Here is a 21,163-nt window from a genome sequence, read left to right as displayed (position 1 = left end):
GGATGAGACAGAGACCTTCAGGGAGAGAATGAAGAACTTGGAAAAGAGAACTTATTGTTTAGAAGTTTAAAAGAAAGATCTAAGAGTTTAAACATTCAGTGAGAAGAAGACTGATTTTATGGAGCACTGAGAAAAACATTAGAATCTCAGAGAAAGAAAAAAAAGAAAATAAAAGAAAAATGGAAATATTTCAATTTATGATGAGAAAATGTTTATAAAGTCTAAATGATCTGTTTCTAAAATCCTGGTACCAGACACTGCAGGACTCCCTCAGATGGTTCTGTTCAGATCCTGACTGGTTGGAGGTCTTTTAGGACCACGAGGAGCTGCTGCATAACCCAGAAACTGAACAAGTGGCTGTGATGTTCTGGCTGATCAGTTCCAGTTTCAAACTCAGAAACTTTCTAAGAAATGGAAAAAATAAAACAGATAACACACTTACGTAAGTTGACGACGGCGTTCTTTATTTACAAATATTTGAACATCATGAACATCCTCATGTTCTTGTATTTTAGTATCTTTAATTTAAACACTTTCATGTTAAAAACAACTAATTTGTAACTTTAGACTTTGTGTCTGAAACATTTAATCCAAAACATTTAATCCAACAACTGTTGTCAAGTTTCCTTGTTTATTGATGTTTCTTCCTCTGTTGAAATACACTTTGCATTTTGTTAATATACTTTCTGATGGGTTTTGGGGAAAATTAAGCAGGACGACAAATGTTTATGTAAATGTAGCAGAATACAGACAATTATTTTAGCTGATAACTCTTCATTCCTCACACAAAAAAATAAAACAACCCAAGTAAACAAAGTGAATAAAAGCTTAATTTATATTTATTTGCAATCATTATATTTGACTTCAGCATTATCAAGTTCTCCTGTAGTTCTGATGACAGCTTCACTACCCTGTACAGTTCAGAATAACCACATTTATAAATGACACACGAAACACAATTAAACAATGAAATCTTGTTTTTTCTTCTCACAGATCCAGTTTTTATTGGTATTGTAATATGAAGATTTCCATTTCCCTTCAGTAGTACAACACAGTGCAGGATATTGTTGTTGGTTATACTGATGTTGAGACCATCCTGCAGCCCAGAACCTGTGAAGTATTAGAACATGTTCAACTGAGATGAAAATCAAGATTATTTTCATTTTCTGATAAAACTGACACTTTCTTTAATTAGTTTTCACTTCTTAAAGATCACAATGAACTTCTGGTCTGATTCCAGATGTTGGATGAGGTCTTCATTTAATACTCCAACATGGTATCCATTCATTTATTCCAGTGAAAGCAGCTCAGTCTGCACATCTTCCACAAATCTCTTCTCTCCTGCTGATCTGCATCCTGGTTTTTCATCTCCCTGCACATGCTCATTAGTGTCTCTGTTCCCAACCACACTCAGCTCTTCTGAAGACGTCCTACTGTGAATCCTCTCAGACACTAGAAACACTGTCAAGGTTTTCAGTCTCTAAATGTTCATGTTTCATTGGTGATAAAGGTGTCATAGTTGAGCTGTTGTTTTACCAGCTTGTGCAGCAGTTTTACAGACAAAACCTTGAAACGGTTGTCTGTTGATGTTGGTTGAACCAGTTAGTCTGCAGGAAAACTTTGTGGTGAAACTGCTCTTTTATTTCATCCCAGATTCTAATGTTGACGTTCAGGTGTTTCATGTTTAATGTTGTTAAAGTCACCAAAGAGGAAAAGACTTGAATTCGGTCATTCTGCTGTTGTTCTGATGGGTCAAAAATACAGAACACAAACTAAATACACAATTTAAAAACTGTTGAGAACGAAGGTTTGAAGTTTGTTTCATCAGAATTCTTGTTGAGTTTTTATGAAATAAATTCATCACAGACTAAAGTTGAAGAGTTCATGCAGCTGTTCATTCAAATAAATGTGTTACAGAAATCCTGATGATACAGTTTTTAACATGTTTTGCTGTTATACCTATTAACAATTTGAAACAATGACTTTGATGAAATTGTAAAAGAAACACTGTCTTACGTTGTTGTCAGTGGTGATCCGTCCACCCATTTCCATTCAAATATCTGTTTACTTTGTGACCATTCAGCTTTCAGACCAATCCAGGAGTTTTCATTTGTGTCCAGTTGTCCCACAAAATCCTAAATGACGAGACAAAAGTAGTTTCTGCCGTCATGAATCTGCATATCTGTCTCAGTATCCTGATGATTGTGTTTGAAAAGAATCAAAAAGATTTAAAAACACATTTTCAACTGAAATCCATCAGGATGGAGACAGAAGCAGCACACAGACTGACAGCAGGTGGAGAAAACAAGTACCGTATTTTTGCGACCATTAGGCGCATATAAACGTCTTATTTAAAAAAAAATGATGCAATGCGCCCATTGTATTATTGTAAGGTGGATGTAATTGAGGTAACAGAAAACTGAGGTAACATCAAATACACTGACATGAAACACCCACCTGCTCCTCTTTGCTGCTTATGATCACCAGATCAGCTCCTCTTTTCTCACACTCCCTCCTGCTCTCAGACCAAGTTTTACTCTCAGTGAATTTTTTGTAAAAACTGGATCCAAATCTTCTCCATCCTTCAGGACACTCTCCTTCATATCAGATATCAGACAGACAAGTTTTTAGAAAGATTTCATGTTACTGAGCATCACATTTATGAGTGTTCTTTCAATATTCAGATATCTCCTTTAGGTGTCACTTTTACCTTTCAGTTTATTTGTTAAAACATTTTAGCTCTAGATTTCTGTCTTATTCATTTTTAATAAAGTTACACTCATAGAAATAAGATATTTATATCCCTAGTTAAACATAAAATAAATTAAAGCTGCAAGCAGCGATGAACGGGCCCTCGCACTCTTGTGCACGTTCAGGCGTGCTGCAGTGGAAGCGCTTGTATGACTCGCATTTAGATGTCTTCAGGCCTGAAGACATCTAAATGCGGATGACAAAACCCACGACTCTGTATGTCAAACCATTCTAAAGTTATGGCAGAAAATAGGGACTATCAAATATCGACCAATTAGAAGAAGGGGCGGGGCTAATTTACACCAATTATGTTCAAGGACTCAAAACCGAGTCCGATGGCACCACCCACGAGTCTTTATGTCAAACAGAGGTGTCAAAAGTATTCACATTCATTACTCAAGTAGAAGTATAGATACTAGAGTTTAAAAATACTCCTGTAGAGTTTTTTACTCAAGTAAAAGTACAAAAGTACTGGTTTCAAAAGTACTTAAAGTATAAAAGTAAAAGTAATGTAAAAAAGTCATTAAGCACAAAAGCCATTGAAAATGAATGCATCTTAGTATAATGCAAATATATTAAAGAACCATATATGTGTACTATTGAGCATTAACAAGTGTTTCAGAGAGCAGGAGATATGATGACTAGTTGCCTATAAGTATTGTAATGGTGCAAAAAGTCAAACTTCAGAGGCATGTTATCATTTATCCTAACTTTTATTAAAATGTACATCCAAGTTAGTTACATATGGAAATGAAACGACTGTAAACAAACACCACACCGGTATTAATAACTTTTTTTTCCTCTCCCACTTTTGTTTTTGTCACTTTTTAAGTTAAAAAATATAAAAAATATAAAAAGATCATAAAGTAAAAGGGAGGATCGATCCGTCGATTTAACAAACTTTATACATCAGATCTGCATCAGTCAAGCACAGAATATTTAACAAAGAGTTACCAATAGGCTTGGTTCAGCCGCAAAAGCAACTGGTTCTCAAAGTTCTTTGAGCCAATGCAGGCTCTTCTTGGCCTGAAGATCAGCCCTGCAACCTCTACCGTGTCTCCGGGGCACCCCAGGTACGCATCCAACTGCTGGGTCGTTTCGTCTTCTTCAAGGAGGAAAAGAAGTCCTCTTCCTCAGAGGACGGGGAGCCTTCGCTGACTTGATTCTCGGCATGACAGTCCAAGTGGCTTCTGATATAGTCAAGACCTGTGGAATAAAAACATTTTGTATAATTTAGATTTAGACAGTATTGTAATAGTGTACTGGATATTGGTGTGTGTGTGTGTGTGTGTGTGTATATATATATATATATATATATATATATGTATATGTGTGTGTGTGTGTGTGTGTGTGTGTGTGTGTGTGTGTATATATATATATATATATATATATATATATATATATATATATATATATGTATATGTGTGTGTGTGTGTGTGTGTGTGTGTGTGTGTGTGTGTGTGTGTGTGTGTGTGTGTGTGTGTAAATCATTGAAACCAGTCATTTCAAACTCATTTCACTGTCTCCATAAAAATGACACGTATTGAGGGGAAGCTGAAAAGTGAGACACTTACCAAGTTTGAGTATATTTTCGTCACTTGTCCAGCAGGTCTTAAATTTGGGAACTAGAATGGCTGCGGCTATCAGCTCTGGATCTGCAAGCATCTCTCCGAAACGTTTTTCAAGGCCTGAAACAACTGCAGCGATCAAAGGCTCACAGAACTTGGAGGTGACTTGAAGGTGCTGGAGCTTGGTCCTTAGGAGAGTTATGGTGGGGACCAACCATCCCATCTGCACACTGGTTTCTCCCTGGAGAACATCAAGTGCCTTTGCAACTGGGCTCATTGTCTTTGCATACTCTGCAAGAAATGCAAGTTCCACTGGAGTAAACCTGTACAAAGAAGGGAAAAAAAACAATATGGAACATTTAGCCTACTTGATGTAGCACCTTCAACTGAAGGAACTGATCATTAAAAAGGAAAAATATTATCATCCGAGACTTTTAGAAATGTAGTTGTGTTCAAATCACATCCATAGTAAATATGGGGACTGCATATTGGCATATGTTCTACGGCAGTGCTTCTCAATCCTGGTCCTCGAGTACCACTGTCCTGCATGTTTTAGATGTTTCCCTGCACCAACACACCTGATTCTAATTAAAGGTCCTAATTAGCTTGTCACCAAGGTCTGCACAGCTCTGTTGATGACACAGGTACTTTTATCATGGTGTGCTGAAGCAGGGTAGCATCTAAAACATGCAGGACAGTGGTACTTGAGGACCAGGATTGAGAAACACTGTTCTACGGCATTCAGAGTATAAAACTGTGACTTAATCTATAATCACTTCATCAACTGAAAGGCAGAAAAGCAGACACTTACTTAGGTGTATCTAGTTCACTGCAGACAGCTGCAAGGGCTCCTTCACCTTGTTCTTTTGTTATTCGCACTATTCTTTCTACTGCTGAGAAGAGTGAATTCCACCTCGTAGCAACAGGCCTTATGAGTTGGAGTTTGCAATGGTCTTCAATTACTTCACATGCGATGGTTGATCTTGAACTTTTGTTCCACAGGCTAGAGCATTTGGCAAATGTGGACCTTGACACACGATTATACAATGAGGTGACCTCTGCTTTTGAAGCATCAACTGTGGACACTAAATTGAGGAGGTGGCAGGCGCAGCGATGGTGCTTGGGCAGCTGGTATTCCAAGTAGTCATCTTCGTCCAACAGGGCTCCGGTATCAACAAATTCAACACCTTCAAAGCTTTCCTCTTCTTCATCGTCATCATTTTGGCCACCATCATGCTCTTCTCCATCACCCTCTCCTACCGGTTCAGGATTATTGTTCTCTTCAGTCTGCCCATAAACTCTGAAGGCTTTCAGGAAGTTTGATCCGTTGTCAGTGGTAGTGCGAACAATATTCTCTCTGATTGTTGTATTCTGTGTGAATATCATTTAGGGCACCAGCCAGAGCAGAAAATGTATGTGACCCTTTAAGGTGTTTGCATGCCAGGGCAGCACAGGACCTCTGCATGGTCTGGGGGTTAAACCAGTGTGCAGTGACACCAATGAAACCGCGACGGTATGCCGTCCAGCAGTCAGTTGTTGTTGCGATTAACTCAATTTCACTAAGAGCAGCTTTCAGGTTTGTTTTCATTTCAGCAGACGCCTTTGTGATTTTGTTTACAACAGTATTGCGTGTCATGACATTCGTATTTGGCTGAAGATGTTGCACAAGATCAATGAAGCCCTGTTAGTGAACGATGTGTGATGGGTGCAAGCTTTGGACAACAAATTTGAGGACTGCTTTATCCACACTTGTTTGCGACACTCTTTGAGTCTCGCACAGCTTGGTTTGTTGAGAGGGTGGGGCCAAAGAACCTTCAGTTGATGACTTCCTTTTGAGGGCTGCTGAAGTATGCTGCATGTACCTCTTTAGATGAGTGGGGTGTTTCTTCTGTGGAGAAAATAAATGCACAGGCACAGATTGAGATTCATTTTATTTCTCTCAAACCACAAGCTCAGACATCTGGGACTTCTGCTGTATTAAATGCCCTGTGTGAAGTTCATGAATGAAGGTCAGACTACAAGTTAGGGTGCACTGTTTCACTGGTCTATGAAATTATCTTGAGCAGACCAGAATATTGCCACTTAAAGCTGTTTTAGGAATTAGGACTACAAACAACTGGCATATCTGAAAAGTGGCATTATTGATGAGATAGTCCGACTTGAATTCATTTTAAACTGAGAGGCTGATAGGTGCTAGTTGGGCCTATTACCTCTTTACAAAGACCCAAATAACACTAGTCTGCCCCATCTTTCATACCCTCTAGTATAGCTCTGCTAAATAAATTATAGATAAATTATTAATTTCATAATTTTCCACTAGGTTTGGTGTGAAGCACTTTGGGAACAAGGATTCTACTATGCCGTGTCATAATTGTTTTCAATGTATTGTACTGTATTGCACTATATTGTTTTATGTCGGTTCTAGAGTCATGGAAAAAATTATTAGAGCACCCTTTTTTCTTCAATTTCTTGTTCATTTTAATGCCTGGTACCACTAAAGTGTATCATGTGACTAAAACAGAAAGAAAAGAAAACATTGAATGCAGAAAAGCACTGTATTTGGCAGTACAGTGCTATAGCTATTGATGTAAAAACTTAAGTGATGTTGTAGGTTATTATCAAGAAAACCATGGAAAATGGCTAGATATCAGCTCCTAAATAAAACTCTTATGAGCTATTTTGTGGTTATCATTATGTCTGTCCAAACAAATGTACCTTTAGTTGTACCAGGCATTAAAATGAACAAGAATAGAAGGAGTGGTCTAAGGGTGGTCTAATCATTGTTTCCATGACTGTATGTATTCTGACTGCCACAGATGCAAAAAGAATTTCCGAAAGGACAATAAATTGAAACTAACAAAACTAATTAACACAGGCGCGCGCACTCATACACAGACAGGACCATGCCTATCCTTAACGTTACATGCTTTATCAACAAGCTGCAGATTATAGCTTTGCACAATTAACTTAAAAATATTGCATATAACAATAATATAAGCTCAGATAACATTTGGCTAAAAAGTTGAATTTCAAATCTCACCATGCCCACCAAACGAACTTGCAAAGTTGATGGCATGTCTTAGCATGTAGCTAGTTAATGTCAGCTAGTTAATTAAGTAATTAAGTAATTTAACATTATCTCCCCATAGCAAACACTGCAAATTAACCATGAGTAGGCCTACATCACTAGGTTAACGTTACTACAGTATTTTGCCCATAACCCACTGATAATAAGAAATTTTAGTTTCATCTTACCTCAATATGCTTTTTCAAATTAGACGGCGAGTTTTTGAAAGCCATTAGCTCGTGGTACTTCGTTGCGCAGAGCTTGCAGCGCATTCTAAAGAAGTTGTTTTTGCATCCAACCATTTGGAACAATTCCTCCAGGTACGGCCAGGGATGTACAACAGTTGGTTGGTCTTCCTGGGCCTGGCTACCAATCTCCTCGCTGGTGCTTGGTTTTTCTCCCGACGAGTTCTCTTGCGTCTCTGCCACGGACTTCAGACTAACGTGACCAGCGCCATGTGTCATGTGCACGTGCAATGGATCGCGTACAAACCAATAGGGTGTCAGAATGGTATTATGTTTATACTTCTCATCCAACCACAACCAAATTCACTCTATCCGGATGGAGCAATTTAACTGGATAGTTTTTTTTTAAAGGCCGAAATGAAATAGAGTAACGAGGCTGTTTTTAAAATGTAAGGAGTAAAAAGTACAGATAATTGCGTGAAAATGTAAGGAGTAAAAGTAAAAAGTCGTCTGAAAAATAATTAATCCAGTGAAGTATAGATAATCAAAATTTCTACTTAAGTAAGGTAACAAAGTATTTGTACTTCGTTACTTGACACCTGATGTCAAACCATTCAAAAGTTATGGCAGAAAGTAGGAACTATCAAATATGGACCAATCTGATGAAGGAGGGGCGCGCTTTTTGGCTTCTAGCGTCGCCACGTTAATGCTTTTGACTGAGAAAAGTAATGTGCATCGTCGCAGGATCGATACGCACATGTTGATGTATAACATACCTGGGTGCACGTTACGGTTCGGGCGAAGAAGTGGCCAAAGGAATGGCATATATTGCGGCAAAATTACACGATTAATTCAAAATGGCCAACTTCCTGTTCGGTTTCGGCCATGACACCAAGAGACTTTTAAGTTGCGACAAGATACAGGTGTGTACCGATTTCCGTGCATGTACGTCAAACCGTATTGTGGGGCTTGAGGCACAAAGTTTTCAAGGGGGCGCTGTTGAGCCATTAGGCCACGCTCATTAATGCAAACAATTAAATATCAAATTTCTCGCCAGGCGTGGCTTGCGTGCAAAATTTGGTGACTTGTGGGGCACGTTTAGGGGGAAAAAAAGGCCTTCATTTCGTCAGAAAAATAAAAACGAGGAAAAAATAATAATTCCTACGGATACAAAATGGCCCTAATTAACAAGAACTGGTCATACAGACATTCTGTTGAAAAAAATTATAGATTAATAATAATAAAAACACAAATGGACAAATACTATTATACATTACTGAAGTACAGAAATCAGACTAAATGTAAAAAATGAATATGAAAGATGTAAATAACAGAAATAACACAGCAAAACTGTAACCCAGTGTTCCCAAATCCAGGTCCCCAAGGGCCACAGACCTGCATGACCTGTTCAAGTGAACATGTCATTAACAGGATTGTGTAGACTTTGATGACAAGATGATGGTGAGATTTTAATTTGAATCAGGTGTGTTGGAGAATATAAACATTTAAAACCTGAAGGGAAGTGGAGTCCTGAGGACCTGGATTTAAGAAAACTGATCTGAAGGAGAAACATGAAATAAAGAGGAAAAAGCATCATGTTGTTGCACATATTGACCGCTAGATGGCAGCGTTGTAACTGAATACACTCAGTTTCAGCCTCCTGGGGTCCGTTTCACAAAGCAGGTTTAGTGAAAACTCTGAGTCTGTTAACCCTGAAATGAGGGAAACTCTGAGTTTTCCGTTTCACAAAGGGAGGTAACTCAAACCAGAGAAAGAGGAGTAACTCTAGCCTGTTTCACAAAGAGAGGTAACTTAAGCTCTCGGTCCAGTGTCGGCGCCATGGGGGGGCACCAGGGGGCAGTGCCCGCTTACTTCAGTCACTGTGCCCCCTCACTTTTCTTCTTTGGCGGTAAACAAATTTCCCGAAAGCGCTCCTCCATTACATTATCCTCCTCTCCATCCAACACAGACCTGGTGGCAGTCTGTCCAGTCAGCCCCTTCAACAGAGCCTAACTTCTAGACTCTGCCATCTAGCTCTGTACACTGGTCGCTTCGCTCTGCGCAAAAACCTGCGCCCCACTTTGCGCCTCGCCCAGCGCCTCACCCGGCGCAGCAGAGCCGGCTGTCAGCTCTGACAGCCGGCCTGCTGCCTGCCGTTCCCCCGCTCTGTCGGGGCATGAACGGATCACCTTGATATATTAAAAACATGTATGTGACCTCGTTGTGTGTTACGAGTAAAGCCTCGGCAACAGCGCCGGGGTGGCGCAGAGTCGTCACAGAGCAGGGCGCGCATGCGCGTCCTGGAGAGCACTATCCAGCATGTTTTAGATCTTTCCCTGCTTCAGCACACCATGATACAAGGAGCTGTGTCAACAACAGAACTGTCCAGGCCTTGATGACAAGTTAATGACGACCATTGATTAGAATCAGGTGTGCTCATGCAGGGAGACACCTAAAACATGCTGGATAGGTGGATCCAGGAGCAGGGAGACCTCTGTATATATTTGTTGCAGGTTGCTTGGCGACCGAAAAAAAGTTTCATAATATTGATAAATGATTCAATTGATCCTGATATGAGGCATGGAAATGCTATATTTTATTTTAAATGAACATTTTATTGTTAAAAGAGCAAAAGAATATCACATTTCTACCACTTTTAAACACACCAGGTATGTCCATATTCTAGGAGATTTCTCTCCAAGTTTGTCCCTTTTTATTGATGTCCCGATAGGCCTGCAGTCTCGCATCCCACAGCTCCTCACACAGACTCACAGAGACGCCCATCCCGGCGTGCGCCAGGATGCGCGCCGCCGACCTCGGCTGCAGACCCTGCGCCCTTGCGCGGAGCCGCAGCACATACACAATGAATGGCAAAGCCGGCGGCGGCTGCCGCTGTGCGCACACAAAAAGGCTTAAAACGTTTTCAGTCAAAGTAAAATGTGCGCTTCCTTGCATTATTTCCACCTAAGTGATTTGATTTCTCCACATGTTTTAGACAGATTATTAATAGGAAAGTAGTGAGAATGCACTTTTTTCCTTAAAATGCTGTCCTACACGACTGATTTGGTGCCCGCCCTAATAAGCCTCGTGCCCCCTCTGAATATTTGCTCTGGCGCCGACCCTGTCTCGGTCAGTTACCGTAGTAACAGACGCTCTGAACCTAACCTGGTCGGGACCTGCAGGTTTATCTCAGCGAACCTGGAGTTTCTCTCCGTCTCCTCCCTCAGTGGCGTCAATTCAGCCAATGGGTCTTTACGCGATACGCATCCGTTTTCTGCACCACGGACAGCAAGCGGCAGATATGAGAGCAGAAAAGGCTTATCTAACAAATGCAATTTAACTCGTTCACTTTATTCACTATGTCAGTGCAACAATATTACAGGGACATCCCAGTTTAACTTCAAACAGTTAAAGTCCAAATGCAAAAAGGAGAGGGAGAGTAAAAAAAAGTCAAATATTTCCCACAGATGTATAAGAGGATTTATCTTACTTTAAGATGAACTTGCATAATTAATCCATCAGTGGCTAACAGCCTCGTTAATATCTTCTGGACCCATCACTTGCCTTCTTTCTTTTTTTTTTATTGCGTGGTTGTCTGCTTCCTTTTCATTTTTGTAAGTTAGTAACACTGCAGAGCACACTAAAAACCAGATTGATAGCGACCACTGTCGTCAGGGACGCTGGGACATTTCAAGATATGAGGGGGATATACAAGTGTTGGGATAGATAATACCTACTGAAATCCATCATGTTGTTCTGATATGCATTTGTAGTTATTTTATATGTATTAAGTAATAGAATAAATCAATACAAATAGATGCAGAGTAATTCCATAAATGTATTTAAAAAAAAAAAAACATTTACATTTTCCCCTGAAGCCGAGGTGTGGCAGCTGCCGTACCCAATTGACGGCCCTGATCTAAATGACAATAAAATTTCTTTTTTTTTTCTCCAAAATATGCTCTCATACTCGCCATATGCACGTAACACTTCTAACTCCAGTGGCGTGGAGTATGTGGATCTTGAGATGCAAACTAATGTTTCCTCAAAGGGATTTTGTAAATTGAAAAGATAAATAAAGTTAAAAAGAAAAAAAAGAAAATATATGTCGCTCTTTTGTGTCGCCGGTTGCCATGGTGAATCCTTGTATCAGCGCTCTACTGATGATGGCTTTTTATTTCCCTCACGCACAGGCTTAACTTCAGGTGAAACTACTTAGAGTTGAGTAAATTACCTCAAATCCGCTGTTCTGGAACCGAAAACTCAGAGTTTCCTATCTCAGAGTAGATCAACTAAGAGTTCAGGATTAGACTCAGAGTTTGTTGAACCTGCTTTGTGAAACGGACCCCTGGACATGAGCTCGCCCCACATGTGCACGTGTGACCGCGCACACATTCAGAAAGTAAGAGAGGAAACAACTGAACATCTATCTCTGTTACTATCACTTACTTTCAGATCTTTTTTTAACATTATCCTCTGATTTACATTGTCTATATTTCTCAAGTGTTTTCATCATGGGAAATAAAAAATCCATATTTAAATGTATCTTTCAGTCCGTTTTCTTACTCTTTTTTCTGCTTTTTGTCTCTTTCGTTGGAGAAAATGATCATAATTACTATGCCATGAAATTTTGGTAAACAAATTAATGAAAGTTACATTCTAGGTGGTGATTGTGTAGCTTGAGTTTTTTTGCTCATTTTAAAAGTTTCCTTACCAGAAACATTGTTGAGCAGCTGATTGTAGTTATTCAGTTGGATGAGTTTGGTCTTCAGCTGGTTGACTTCCAAGGTGAGTAAAATAGCTGTAACACACATTACATTTGCTTTTAATAAACAGAAACCATTTACTTTAAGGTTTTTATTGGATAATGCTCTACTGTTACAAATTGTAGTTATATGTTTTAATTCAACAAGCAGTGCGGCGTAATGACAGTAAATCTGACATGCTGAGGAAATTAGGAACTGGAATTTTATAACTGATTATTTTCATCACTGGGATGTAACGGTGTGTGTTTGTGTGTGTATATATATGAAAGTCAAGCATCTTCTCAGATGTTACCTTCTATATCATGTTTATATCCTTTTAGTGTCTGCAGAAGTTTAACCTTCTCCTCAAACTTGCACCTTATTCTGATGAAGAGGTTTACATGTCCTAACGATCTCTGAAGCTTCGTTGTCTGGGGGAAATTCCACTTAATCTGTCTCTGTAGGCAAACTAGTTCTAGGAAGGATCAGATGTATTGTGGTTTGTCTGGCTCTAATGGTTATTTTAAGATCAGACTATTGTAATGCACTATATGTTGGCGTCTCCAAGTCCTCTATTAGCCTTCAACTAGTGCAGAATGCAGCTGCCCGTCTTTTAACTAACACTAAAAGACGTGAGCACATTACTCCGGTCCTCCAGTCACTCCATTGGTATCCTGTCCATTTTAGAATTGATTTTAAACTGTTAATGTTTGTTTCTAAAGCCCTCAACAGCGTTGCCCCACCCTATTTATCGGAGCTTTTAATGGCGTGTGAGCATGGCAGGGCGCTGAGATCCTCAAACCAACTGTTGTTGGAAGTGCCCAGGACAAAGGTCAAGCGCTGGGGTGACCGAGCCTTTTCAATAGCCCCCCCCCCCCCCCCCAGTAGTTTGGTGACACTTTTTACTCTTTTTCTTTTATTCTATTTATTTTTTTGCTCTGTCTTATGATTGTATGTTGTATTTCTGTATGTTTTATTCTGTAAAGCACTTTGGCTCACCTAGAGGTGGCTGAAAAGGGCTATATAAATAAAGTACATTTAAATTTACATCAGCAGCTCAATAAGAAGCGGTACTTCCGCTGCCACTTGGATCCAGACAGGAAGTCTGGTTTAGTTATTAGTGTCACACTCTGAATTGTTGTGGTGCGTTCACTCACCACCGTGTCACACCACCTCAACAGCTTCATGTCATGCCAGCATTTAAGGCCATTAGAGGCCTCATGTGCAGTCAGGTTGTCTTTGCAGCATGCACTACTTTCCAGCACTAAAGGTCCTTTTCCACTAGTACCTTCTCAGCCCGACTCGCGTCCACTCTGTATGGTTCTTTACCACTAGGGGTCTACCCGTACCGAGTAGATACTTTTTCTGTAGCTACTCTGCCGAGGTTCTATTGGCTCTTTTCCACTAGTACCTACTCAACTGTACTCATCTCAGCTCGATTCGACTCAACTTGGCCTGGTTTCTTTTCCATAACAATTCCCGCTGCTGCTTCCACCTGCCTGCTGTGCTGCTGACGTCCCCGACCCCCCAGTCTGGCCTTCGGCAGGAGGGTCCCCCCTTATGAGCCTGGTCCTGCTCAAGGTTTCTTCCCTCCTAAAGGGGAGTTTTTTCTTGCCACTGTTTGGCTTAAGGCTTTTCTCCCACTAGGGGAGTTTTTACCTGCCAGTGTTTATGTAATAATTGCTCGGGGATTCATGTCTGGGTCTCTGGAAAGCGTCTAGAGACAACTCTGTTGTATTAGATGCTATACAAATAAAATTGAATTGAATTGAATTCTGCCATAACTTTTGAATGGTTTGATATAAAGACTCGTGGGTGGTGTCATCTGACTCGGTATTGAGTACTTGACCTTCATTGGCTTTAATTAGCCCCGCCCCTTCTTCTGATTGGTCGATATTTGATAGTTCCTATTTTCTGCCATAACTTTTGAATGGTTTGACATAAAGAGTCATGGGTGGTGTCATTGGACTTAAGTTTTGAGTCCTTGACTTTTATTGGTGAAAATTGCAGGCGCGAGGGCCCGTTCATCGCTGCTTGCAGCTTTAATTTTTATTTCTTTTTTTGTTTTATTTAATATAAGAAAAAGGAGGAATCTCTGACCATACTGCTCCCATTCTATATCCCATTTATCACAATACCTTGATCATCTTGTATCCATGACATTCTTAATAAAAAAATTGATCATAAAAAAAAATAATATTTTAATGTTTCATTAAAAAAAAACAGAGCATGCCAGCAAAATCCCATAAGTGAGGAGGGATCCGTTTGAACAAGAATACATCTTATCTGTCTCAGAGCGGTACAACGACTCTACTTAGAAACAATTCATCCAGCTCATATGAATCTACTGGTTCTTGTTCTGCAGGTGTATGTTGTTGTTTCACTGATCAGGATCAATACTTATGAATGGTCCAAGACTTATGACAGATAACGTGTACTACAATGAAAACAATAATCTCTGACCCTAACATGTAACTCTTAAAGCATTTGTCCACAGAAATGTCCCACATGTTGTAAGTAGAAAAACCCCAGTAGTTCTTGGTTTCTTGACTATGTCATTTAAGCAATACTTGACAGATAATTATTTAAATTATTTTTTTCTGAAACCAACGGATAAAAATCAAGTCTTAAACATTATAATGGCTAAGAAAAGCTCCAATTCGGCAGGTGAGGATGAGATTAATAGTAAAATCCTAAAATATATTGCAAATATAATTGTCGAGCCTCTAGCCCACTGTCTCAATCTCTCCCTATCTACAGGTATTGTTCCCGTAATGACCAAAATAGCTAAAATCATTCCTGTATATAAATCTGGTGACAAAAATGACAGAGAAAATTATCGCCCCATATCAATACTACCTACATTCTCCAAAATACTGGAGAGAGTTGTTTACAATAGACTGAATGACTATCTTAATAAATTAAATATAATTACACCATCTCAGTATGGATTCAGAAAAAAAGCACTACCTGTATGGCTGTACTTGATCTCCTCGAAAGGGTAAACGATGCACTAGATAAAGGAGAATATGGCATTGGTGTGTGTCTGGACCTCTCAAAGGCCTTTGATACCATCGATCATAACATACTGCTAAACAAATTGACCCACTATGGGATAAGAGGCACAGCTCTTAAATGGTTCAATAGTTACCTTTCACAGAGACAACAATATGTACATATCCATGACAACAAATCCAAATATAGACACATCAAATATGGGGTTCCTCAGGGTTCTATTTTAGGGCCTTTACTCTTTATTATTTATACAAATGATCTGGTCAACTGCTCAAAGGTCTTCCAAAAAATCATTTTTGCTGATGATACAAACCTTTTTATATCACATAAAAACATTCATGAACTCCAAGACCTCCTTAATAATGAGCTCTCTAAAGTGGACATTTGGTTTAAAGTAAATAAACTCTCTCTTTATATTAAGAAAGCAAATTATATATTATTTTGTTTCAATAAAAAACAAATAAATATGGAAAATGTGGCCTTTCAGATCGTAATAAATGATGAAGAAATAAAGAGTGTAAACTCTACAAAGTTCCTTGGGGCCCTCATTGATGACTGTCTAAATTTTAAATGTCATATACTATAGATCACCTTGTGGAAAAACTATCTAAATATGTCGATATGTTTTTCAAACTGAGACACCTGCTTCCACGCTCTGCCCTTCTCACTCTTTATAAAACCTTGTTTGAACCTCATTTAAATTACTGCGATATTATTTGGTGTAATACTTACCCCAGTCATCTAAAACAATTAGAAGTTTTACAGAAAAAAATTATCCGTGCCATCTCTTGGACTGAATTTAGTTCACCTACTCGCCATCTGTTTGCCCACTATGGTATTCTTCGCCTCTAAGAATATAACTACTTCCATAATGCTTGTATAATATATCAGGTGGTCTCAGGTTTGAATCCCGGACTAACTCAACTCATCCCAATCTCCGTTCCCCAGCACACCCACAAAACTAGACATAAACACCTTATTATAGGGAAAAAACGTAAACTTGTGGGAACAAGTTTGAGTGTTGTGTGTTGGGGACCACAGATCTGGAATGAGCTGAATGATGAGCTTTAAAAAGTCACAGTCCATCTCCATATTCAAACGGCAGTTAAAGAATCAATTGTTAAAGGAGCTGTATGTAAGAGCAAAAATAAAACGAATCATAAAATGACCCCGATATGTCAACAGACATTTAAAAATCATGTTCATTTCAAATACTTATGTCACTGACAACAGCACTCAAGCCAGGATATTCCAGTTTAAAAAGAGGAGTTGCAGCCCTCAACTGATGTTTATGTTGTCATTTTTTGTTTTGGCCTGAAGCTCAACCCTCCACCTATCTCCCAATCACCAAGTCAGTATTTGTTTCTGAAGCTCCACCCTCCACCTATCTCCCAATCACCAAGTCAGTAGTGTTTCTGAAGCTCCACCCTCCACCTATCTCCCAATCACCAAGTCAGTAGTGTTTCTGAAGCTCCACCCTCCACCTATCTCCCAATCACCAAGTCAGTATTGTTTCTGAAGCTCCACCCTCCACCTATCTCCCAATCACCAAGTCAGTATTGTTTCTGAAGCTCCACCCTCCACCTATCTCCCAATCACCAAGTCAGTATTGTTTCTGAAGCTCCACCCTCCACCTATCTCCCAATCACCAAGTCAGTATTGTTTCGGCATCCGGGTTGCCAGCTCGGCTCTAATTATGGCAGCCATGGCAGCCTACGTTCCTGCTGCATTCTGCAGCCTACCTGGCAACCTCTGGTCGGGGGGAGGAGGGGGAGGGTACACGCCGCTCAACAATATTTTGAAAGTGACTGCAGTACCAGTTCTGGACATTTCTTACAGACGGCTCCTTTAAGCTCATATATATAAACGTACACTCCGGGATTACAAAATGTTTCATGTTAAGTGTTTGTAATGTGATATGTTGTATGTAAGTGGTAGTCTAGTATAATGTGCATGTTCTTTTGTTTTGTGTGTATTAAGTGCAAGTGTATATGTATTCCTGCCTACTGTATTTATGTTCATTGGCTCCTACCATAAGCTTTTGATAGCTTCTCCAGAAGACCAATTCACATGTGTGAGTGTGAATAAATCAAATCAAATCAAAATCAAATCAAAGTAAAAGCTACCCCAAGTAAAAAGGTAAATAAAAAGGTTGGCTTATTATCAGACAACCTTCTCTGTTTGCTTTTTGGTAAAACTCAGCAACGTCATCAGTACTTCAGATATACAGTATACAGCCATTTCTCTACTTTGTGACCAAAATGCATCATGTAGTTTTTGAGGTGAAGCATTTTATCTTACTGTATATGAACAAGATGACGACCACGACTAAAACCACCGTGCACAACACTCCTAGACACAGTGTTGCACCTCTGACAGGTCTTTTCTGCAGAGCATGATGCTCCTGAGTCTGTCGTTCTGCAGAACCAGAGATCATAAACTTTGCCGCTACACATGAATGTTTAATACCTGAACATAATTATCTCTAAAGTTGAACTTTATTAACTAAATGTCATTTACTTACCTTCTTCCTGTAACTGGAAAACAGTGAGATTATTCCCAACATCATCGAATTTAAATCTTTGTTAAGAAACAATTTACTTCAAGAATGTAGTTGTTGTAGAATGGATATACTGTTTGATGTGGTTTTTGAGTGATGTATTTTGTATTGTGTATTTTATTGCTGCTGTTGTCTGGCCGGGTCTCCCTTGCTAAAGAGATCTCGTATCTCAATGGGACTTCCTGGTTAAACAAAGGTTAAATAAATCATCAACAGTCTCATAGATATCCACCTCCCTCTCCTCCCATCCTGCTCTGTCTTCTTGCTCATTTCTGTTGTATCTCACCTTTTTTGATAAATCTGGTTTAGAATAAATATCTGAGGACATCCTGAGAGGACAGAGACAGCCGGACAGGTGCTGTACTTGACTAACTGTGGATCTGCTGTTGAAGTGCTGATCTTCTCTTGTACAATATTCAATGTGACATCCGTGCTGGTTCAGCTGCTGGTGTTTCTTGTTCAGCCTTCTATGTGGTTTATATACATTTTTGAGGAAGTACTGCCATTTAAAAATACAAACCTGCTAAAATGTGTCCATTTCCTAGTAAGTAACCCTTGACTTTGAGGGCTGCTCTACTTTAGAGGTTTTTTTCAAAACCATTCTCAGCAACATGTTTTACTTCAAAGAATTACACTAACAGCTACACTGCAGAATGACCATCCTGTACACGAGATGAGGCGTTATCTTGCTGGTTTGGTTCTCTTGTAACTATGTAGAGAGACTGAAAGTGTTTTAACCATTATTTTAACGAGGACAGACAGACCACACCACCAGGGTCGGTACCACAGCCCCACCAACAACTGTGTTGTTGAACTTAGAGGGAAAGATCTTCTTCTCTGTTTTGGCAAGGAGGTTGACCAAATTCCCTTGGAAAAAGGATATACTGACGGCAGCTGCCAGAAGCTGGAATCCCAGGCTTCCCTAGATACAGTCGTCTTCCTTGATTTGGGACCAGATCCAGAGTGCCAAAAGATGTAGAGCACAACTTAGTAGTGTGGTGAATACTTGCCAAAGCATATGGCTCAGTACCACACAGGTTGATAGAATAACTCTCAATTTGAAATCTATATCCCAGGTTGGATGCAGAACATCATCCCCAGATACTTCATGAGACTTGGAATTAACAAGGGGGAGTGAAGTGTTCTGTAATGTGAGTAAATAGTAGTGCCTCACACCAAAATAAGGAGCAAACACAGAGCGGAAGCTTCAGTGGTTTTTAAGAAACACCACCTTTTTAATCTTTTAATCTCTAAATGTTACAAACTGCTTCACTCTGGTCCTCATTCATCCTTCTACAGTCACATGGAGTTTCTTATAAAATGTTCATTTGATGCATCTTGTTAAATTGTGTTTGTCCAGAAAGATTAAAGTCTGATGTTAAACGTGTGATCTGCAGCAATGTGGTTAAATGTTTAGCTCCTACGTGATGATCTATGAACTACCTCAGTACGCCTAGTCACTTATTTCCATTATTACTTTGATTCAGTCAAAGAAACTCTGAAAGCTACAGAGCTGAACAGAGAACAGAGACCACTGATCGGTCCTTTTACCACTTTTGTTCCAGTTTTTTCCACCTGATGGTTTGAGTGTCTCCTAATGGTCTGGCAAGTGCTACTTGTATTTTCTTTTTTATCTCATCCCTAAAGGTTCCATGGGAAACTTCATCATCTAATTCCTTCAGATTCAAACTGAAATCTGTAATTGATAAGGAACCAAACAAAAGCAGCTAAATTATTTCACTTTAAGTAAATCTATTGTGGCATATAACACATCAGACATATTAATTTGCAAATACTCACAGCGTATGATGAATCCAACCAGAACCAGAAGATAAAACACTCCCAGGAACACGTTGAAAACTCTGAAACAGTTTCTTTTCACAGCTGGGAGGTTCTTCTTGTTGTTTTTCTCTACAAAAGCAAAAAACAGAATCCAGAAATAAGCTCTTATACGCTCTTCTACGCGTTTCAGCCAAACTGGCCTTCGTCAGGACTTCTGACGAAGGCCAGTTTGGCTGAAACGCGTAGACACGCTTTTAATAGATTAGCCATGCAACAATAAAGGCATTTTATTAACCTTACCCTCATGAGTGCCTCAGTTCTCTGTCTACAACAATTTATGGATCTCCCCGACTGAAGAGCACCTGAGGGATACTATTTTTGCAAATACCCAAGCAGCACTCCATGCACCACGTTCCTGTCTGAAGCTCTTATAAAGCTTTGTCTTGTTAAACTAATGTAGAAAATTTGTAATTTTAAATCACATTTGAAAATAATATGAGCTTTTTTAAATAAGTCTTTAAATAATCTTGTTCATGTTGTAGTTACAGAATCTGAAATGAATGATGATTTCATCTGTTACTGGTAATTACTGATAATGGTTTATGTTTTAAACCAAATCACTAGAAACTTCCTTTTAGCATCAACGTTACTGAGACAAGTTCATGAGTAACTGCTTACCAGTTCGTTGTAAGTCCTGATCAGAGTGTTGGTTTCCTTCGTCCAACGTCTCTATTTCACATTGATCTTGGTCTCTTCCATATCTATGAACCCCTCTGCTGAATTTTACTCTCAAATCTGGTGCAGTTTGAATTTCTGTTGACATCTTGAGAGGCAATCTGTAACTGACCTGACTACACTTTGTTTCTTTGTTGGTTAGTAAACTTTCAATAGAAAAAACCATCAGGAAGTAACAGCATAAAAAACCACAACTACCTCTAAAATGTTTCATGCATCACCTTCTGTGAGCAGTGGGAGGGAACTTGCAAACCTTTGACTGGAACAAAGTTTCATGAAGTTTATATTTTTGTGGCTTTTACAATGTTTGTACTATAGTTAAATTCTGAGAGTTAAAGAGCATATTGCAGGTTGGAGACCCCTGTGAATCAATGTGTAGGAAAATAATGTAGGAACTATATTTTTGTTTTTGTGAGAGTATTTTACTTCCGCATCTGAAAAAGCTGAACCGGAAGTGACGTATCTGGAGGGAGCGCGGTGAATTTCAACAATAGGAAAAATAATGGATCTTAATGTTAGTTGTGACACTGAAGAGGTTGTGAATGTGTATTCACACCAATATGACGGGCCACAGCCTTATAATTACGAACCCGTTACGGCCCCGACGTTCTTTTGATTGACAGCTGAAACTCGCTTTTTAAAAGGCTGATTTATGGGTCCGCGTTACACCAACGCAGACCCTACGGCGTAGGTTACGCGGCGACGCACAGAACGCTGCGTGCGCCGCGTACCCTACACCGTAGGCTACGCCGTCG

At 39.5% G+C, this 21,163-nt stretch overlaps 2 protein-coding genes across 3 annotated transcripts; both read right to left on the bottom strand.

Moving 5' to 3' along the window:
- Window positions 1–461: 461 nt before the first annotated feature.
- LOC133461287 (C-type lectin domain family 6 member A-like) lies at window positions 462–20,524 on the bottom strand. Of its 2 annotated transcripts, none has more exons than XM_061742147.1 (6): window positions 20,352–20,524; window positions 19,692–19,802; window positions 12,286–12,372; window positions 2,458–2,597; window positions 2,017–2,135; window positions 462–1,110 (listed from the first exon to the last, which is right to left on the bottom strand). In XM_061742147.1, exons 1-6 carry the CDS (start codon window positions 20,494–20,496, stop codon window positions 960–962), a joined length of 753 nt encoding a protein of 250 aa, XP_061598131.1. In that variant the 5' UTR covers window positions 20,497–20,524; the 3' UTR covers window positions 462–959. The 2 variants fall into 2 exon arrangements, with proteins under 2 accessions (XP_061598131.1, XP_061598132.1); XM_061742148.1 differs by lacking the exon at window positions 462–1,110 and adding an exon at window positions 1,361–1,744.
- Window positions 3,800–5,890, bottom strand: LOC133461366 (uncharacterized). The gene is made up of 3 exons (XM_061742255.1): window positions 5,131–5,890; window positions 4,326–4,642; window positions 3,800–3,957 (listed from the first exon to the last, which is right to left on the bottom strand). The coding sequence occupies exons 1-3, from the start codon at window positions 5,703–5,705 to the stop codon at window positions 3,800–3,802; spliced, it is 1,050 nt and encodes a 349-aa protein (XP_061598239.1). The 5' UTR covers window positions 5,706–5,890.
- Window positions 20,525–21,163: the final 639 nt, after the last annotated feature.

Source organism: Cololabis saira, chromosome 15 (assembly GCF_033807715.1).
Source record: "Cololabis saira isolate AMF1-May2022 chromosome 15, fColSai1.1, whole genome shotgun sequence".
NCBI classification, from domain to species: domain Eukaryota; kingdom Metazoa; phylum Chordata; class Actinopteri; order Beloniformes; family Belonidae; genus Cololabis; species Cololabis saira.
Note: the sequence above shows the minus strand (reverse complement) of the source record. Positions and strands in the feature narration are given on the sequence as shown.